General features: G+C 41.7%; 1 protein-coding gene across 1 annotated transcript; it reads left to right on the forward strand.

The window, feature by feature from the left end:
• The first annotated feature begins 334 nt into the window (after positions 1-334).
• On the forward strand, positions 335-3,538 carry gja2 (gap junction protein, alpha 2). Its single transcript, XM_030437222.1, has 2 exons — positions 335-655; positions 1,678-3,538. Exon 2 carries the CDS (start codon positions 1,726-1,728, stop codon positions 2,800-2,802), a length of 1,077 nt encoding a protein of 358 aa, XP_030293082.1. The 5' UTR covers positions 335-655; positions 1,678-1,725; the 3' UTR covers positions 2,803-3,538.
• The last annotated feature ends 2,557 nt before the right edge of the window (positions 3,539-6,095 follow it).

Consider the following 6,095-nt stretch of genomic DNA (forward strand, 5'->3'; position numbering starts at 1 on the left):
GTACCAGAGCGACACAACGAAAACCACAAAGTGTTTCGCTAAACTTTGAGGTGAAACAAAGAACTTTCAGATAACACCAAAAGAACAGGAGCAAGTTTGCATCTAAATATGAATAATTAACTAAAGCTTGTCGGTCAATCAACAAGCTGTGTAACGCTCACTGCCGCACTGAAGGAAGGCTCGACAGTGTCCAACGCTCCTCCACACAGTCAAGGGTCAGATCACCATGAGAGTGACAACAAAGCCACTCCCTTTCCCTGTGAATTATATTTAGAGCTCGCTGACATGTAAGACTAACCTGCATCCTCACTGGACTCTCCAGCCGCCACTCAGTTGAACAGAAACACCTCTTAAGTGCTTAAGCGAGGGGTTTTGATACTTGTTTCCATCCGTGCTCGAACTGCAAACCAGACAGACAGGAGGTTCAGTTGCGGTGGCTCGTTTAAACACTGGGTATTGATCAGGTTAGAGTGGGAGGGCAGCAGGCGGGATCAGAAAGCCTCCAGTTAAAAAGTATTTGAGGGAAGTTTTATCTCCAGGGGCTGCAGTTTCCTCCACAGTGCTTCAGGAGAAGATGGCCTCTCTGTGAAGTGACGGGGGCTCAGTCACAGGGTGACTCCGGATCTGCTTTTCTGCGGGAGATGAACATTATCAGGTACGTCTCTCTTAACAAAGATACCCAAAAATTGTATTTATTAAGAATGTCTTTTTTTAATCAAATTCCAAAAAAAAACCTAACAGTTATTTAATTAATTTGTCCATCCTCAGTATCTATAGGGTGGCTGCGTATAGACGTAAGGATTAAAGTCAATTACACTTGAAAATAAAAGTTATTACTGTGTTAAAATACTTGTCGAGATCATTTCATTCCTCACCGACAATCTTTATGTATTTCAAACAGGTGCTCTGATTCAGTCCGTCCACCACGGTTCACTGAGCCCCTTTCCTAAAGGACGAGTACAACTATTTTTAAAGTTAATTTTTGCTATGTTGTAACCAATAGGCCCTGAAATCTAAACTAGAAACCTAATTCTGGAGACGGCGAGCACAGCTGGGTAAAGTGTCACAAGATCTAGGCCGATGCTCCGAGTCTCCGCATCACGCTGCAGGGCATTCTCTCACACACAGTGAGCTGTGTCCTTGCCCTTTTTTTTATTTTTCATCAGACTTCATTGGATAGGGCACAACCTCCAGGAGCACAAACAGTGGATTCATGATAAATCAGTGTTTCCACTGGTGAGTCTCCTCTGGGTTTTCTGAAGTACAGTAGTCCTTGGTTGTAGGAAAATCACATTTTTTAGAATTATATCATGAGTGAATTACACAACAACCAGGCTCATTGATTTGAATGTGAACACAACTGCACAGATCAGCCAGTTTGGCATTATTATTATGATGGTGAGTAAAATATTCTGTATTTGATATCAAGTTCAACTTGACAACAGCACAACACATTTTTATTTTGATCTGCATCCTTACGTCTTATTTTGAATGTGTTTCTTTGCCCCTGTGAAGCACTTTCAAAAGGAAAGGCCTGACGTGTAGCTTCAGGACAAACTGCACCAAGTCTTTTTTAATCACAAGGCCAAAAACTGCCACATTACTGTGTATGGTTTAATCTTTTATCTCTGATTAAGCTTGTATGGTTACACTTTCTATTTTCCCTCTCTCCTACAGGTGTCTCTGGTGTTGTGGATAAAACTAAGTCTATATCCGTGAGGCAGTATGGGGGACTGGAACTTGTTGGGGAAGCTGCTGGAGAGCGCCCAGGAACACTCCACCGTTGTGGGCAAAGTCTGGCTGACGGTGCTGTTCATCTTCCGCATCCTGGTGCTGGGAACCGCGGCTGAGAAGGTGTGGGGCGACGAGCAGTCGGGCTTCACCTGCGACACCAAGCAGCCCGGTTGTGAGAACGTCTGCTACGACAAGACCTTCCCCATTTCTCACATCCGCTTCTGGGTGATGCAGATCATCTTCATCTCCACGCCAACTCTCATTTATCTGGGCCACATCCTCCACTTGGTCCGCATGGAGGAGAAAGAGAAGCAGAAAGAGAAGGACCTCGCCCTCCAGATGGAGAAGCAGCATCAGTTACTTGGCAACAAGGCCAAGAAGGCCCCGATTAAAGACAACCAGGGGCACGTGCGTTTGCAAGGCACGCTGCTGCGAACCTACGTCTTCAACATCATCTTCAAGACGCTGTTTGAAGTGGCCTTTATTGTAGCTCAGTACCTCCTGTACGGCTTCCAGCTCAAGCCCATGTACACCTGCGATCGCTGGCCTTGCCCCAATACGGTGAACTGCTACATCTCTCGCCCGACCGAGAAGACAGTCTTTATCCTCTTCATGCTCGCCGTGGCCTGCATCTCTCTGCTGCTCAACCTGGTGGAAATGTACCATCTCGGTTTCACAAAGTGCCACCAGGGCCTCCGTTACAGACGAGCACAGGCTGCAAATGAGGCTCCCAAGGCCCTAACTGAGGCGGTCATGCCCTTTGTCCCGAGCTACAACTACTTTGCCGGTCATCCTGCGGTGGCTGAACATTTCCCTGCGGACTCCAAGTACAGCATGGCCGAGCCGACCTCTGCTTACAGCCCCTACAACAGCAAAGCGGTTCACAAGCAGAACAGAGACAACATGGCCGTGGAGAGGAAAGGAAAGGCAGAGGGAGACGACGCGAAGGAGAGGAAAACCTCCACCCCTGCCTACGAGTCGCCCATTGAAAATCATCGCAGAAACAGTCAGTCGAGCAAGCACAGCAGCAGCAACAACAAGAGCAGGCTGGATGACCTGAAGATCTAGGGGATGTTGCATTTGCCTGTCAAAAGATGGAAGACTGTATTATTACTCTGCCGCTCACAGGACTTTTTATTGTGAGAGGTCATCACAAACAGGCTTTAAAAGGACATGCCCGTAAATGATTCTCAGAAAGCAAGAAAAAGCAAGAAGCAGGGTTAAATATGTTATGAAGCTTTTACTCTGATGACACTACGAGTTTGATGGACGTAACGTCAAAGATGATGAGCAAAGGAAGATCCTGATTGAAGTCTTAATTCCTCTTGTGGTATCAAAATGATGAACTGCTCATGAATCTTTTGAGATTTTGACCTAAAGATCGATCTAACATTTTGTCACAACTGTTTTGACATTAATAAACGTACATACGTGCAGGTGACAGAGATGCAGACAACGTCAGAATTGTTTTGTTTACAGGCAATTTACATAAAAAGCAAAAGTAAAAGCTGTCAAGATAGAAAAGAGTGCAGTCTAAATATGTGAAATGTTCGGGAGACAAACTCTGTCATGTTACGCTTCTTTGTATATATGGAGCATGTACAAAGCATTATTTAACTTAAGAATGATACAACTAAATGGTAACATATACATTAGAGCCACATAGTTTACCATGGGAGACGTCTCAGAAGTTGTGATCTTCTCAGGGGACTGTTTAGTCGGACTTGTGCAAAAGAAAAAAATGTGTTGACATACGTGCAATTATTTGTGACTGTGTAATTCAATTAAACTGATGTGGAGTAAAGGAGTGTTCAGTCAATGTTGATGTTTTGTTTGTGTTTTTTATCCACTATGATCGTCAAGATGCTAAAAATTACGCCCATTTCTTTCTTACTTGTCATAACGATGTCACAGAAATGCTCTGCCGATGTTTCTCCTGCTCACATGCAGCTTTTTCGCAACAGTGCTGGAGGCAAGTTGCCAATAGTCGTATATAAATTTAAAACATTTATTTTACAAAAACGTTATTATTTATCCACAACTCTGTAAATGTTGCAGATTCAGAGCCTGTGTTAGTTTTCATATAAACCTCTTGCAGTGTTTATCACACCATTAATATACCAAGTATTAATCAAATATGTGATACCTAAGTGACTGGACGTCTTATATTTGATAATCAGCACAGTTTGGTTTGCGCTGCCTCTACATTATGATCATTTTAATCATTTAAGTGGACGCAGACGTGGAAAAATGTTTTTTTACATTCACCCTGAAATAAGTTATACACATTATCAGACATTAAAAGAGTGACTTAATCACTGATTACTTTGACTACGAACGCTGTATCACAAGTTTATAATGGAAAAGATCTGCTTCAGTGCAAAAGTAATCCTTCATATGAAAGTGATTATTCAAAACAAACATTCAACATCAAGAACAACACCCAATTTAACTGATTGCAAAAGATATTCAGGCACACCGATCTGATACTTAAGTCCCTCTTGATTATTAGGTGTGTCAGATGAAGAAGTATACAGCCATTACCTCTATAACATATTAGACACATATTTAATCAACATATGACGAATGAAAAGAAAATGTCTGTGACTGTCGCCGATCTGCAATAAGCCCATCAAATCATTAGAACCAGCCTGAAATAAAATGATTGGATGGCCTGAGTCTTTCACAAGCCTAAGTGAATATATTGCTGAGGCTATTAGAAACAAAGTCACCAAAGAATGGCAGAAAAAGGGCAGTAAAATTTCCCAGCGCTAACATGCTAGCTTCTCTGTCGTTTACGTTTCTTATGAATGAGAATGAGGTCACGGTACGCAGGTCCTGAGCCAAAGAATGAGTCGATGCAGCAGCGACAGACTGTCGTTCAGCGGCTAACACAGTTAGCACAAAGCACACAGCAACAACAGAGAGCAGTAACTTCTCGGCCCGGTGGCATTCTGATATCAAAGGACTCAGATCAGGATCGGGACCAAAGGGACCTCACTACAAAAATTGGTCTTCATGTTGTCATACAGTTCAGTGCTTTGCAACAGGTTCTGTCTTTCAAAAGCAGAAAAAAGTCTTCAAATGAATGGATCACAAGTGGATGATTCTTATCATTATGTTAAAGGGGGCTCATATGTGAAAAGAAAATCAATGATGTCACATAAAAGCAGAGGCTTTGTATCCAATACAAACATTTCTACAATATGAATGTTATGTGATAATCAATCTAACGTCGGTGTTATGTGATACCATTTTCACAGTGCGTCAGTGCAGCCCTGTTATGTTCTGTGCCCGGAGCTTCGCCGCCAGCTGCAGCAAACACACACAGACTGAGTGCGACGTGGATGGACCCATTTCTAAAAGCACATGCCATCATACGCCCTTGTGAGAGCTACTATGCTTCAAAGACTCTCTCACGGCTGCTATAAATAGCTGCCGTGAACACTTGGAGGAGCACTGTGGGTGTAATGGGGGGCAGGGGACCAAAAGTTTCTTCTCCTGCATCAGCAGCAAAAACAAGTTGTTGACAACAGTTTTTACAATGTGGCAACATGTGAAATCTCCGTATTTCTTTCTGTGCACCAAATAACATAATAACATGATAATAACAGCAACAGTTTCATTAATTTAGTCAAATACTGTAAAAAAACTTTTTGGCTGGCTTTGAGTGATTGCGTTTTGATTGGTTTATCCCAATTAAACTCATTTTAATTTCCATATTTTACAAGTCTAGCTGAGAAGTTTTTAAAAGCACCAACAGCATTTTGAAGTGTCATGATATCAGAATTCTAGATGTAATAGTAAACTAGTATTAAAAATTATACTTGAGACATCTTTTGATACCTTAGGATCGAAAGTAAATGGGTTGCAGGCACACCAATAGAGTTTTTTCCCCTCTTTTTTTAAAAATTAAGAACCTTTTAACCTGTGATGGTACAGAAATATAACTGATCACAAGACATTTATAATAATGGTAACATCTGTGCTGCCTTGGTTTTAAAATCTAATTGTCGATTGATTCTGACTTTTTGTTCCTATTTTCTTTTTTGGATATTTCACTAATATTGAATACTGATATTGTCTTATACTGGGCTCAGTGTGTGGCCCTGCCCCGGAGATCCCACTGTTTGTAACTGGTTTTATATTTTACTGTAAATTATGTAGTGATTTTTGTAATATCTTCTAATATCTGTTCTATCTTGTGGTCCTATAAAAGTATCAATTATCAATATTTTTGACAATCTTTTTTTGTCTCACTATGTCTTCAACATCCAACGGAGATAACCAAGGCCACTGGGATGTTTGATTAAAGATCCACCCCAATTCAAACTGTTGCTTGTCTTGTCAGGTAGAGCAGT

This window comes from Sparus aurata, chromosome 13 (genome assembly GCF_900880675.1).
Source record: "Sparus aurata chromosome 13, fSpaAur1.1, whole genome shotgun sequence".
In the NCBI taxonomy this organism is placed as follows: Eukaryota; Metazoa; Chordata; class Actinopteri; order Spariformes; family Sparidae; genus Sparus; species Sparus aurata.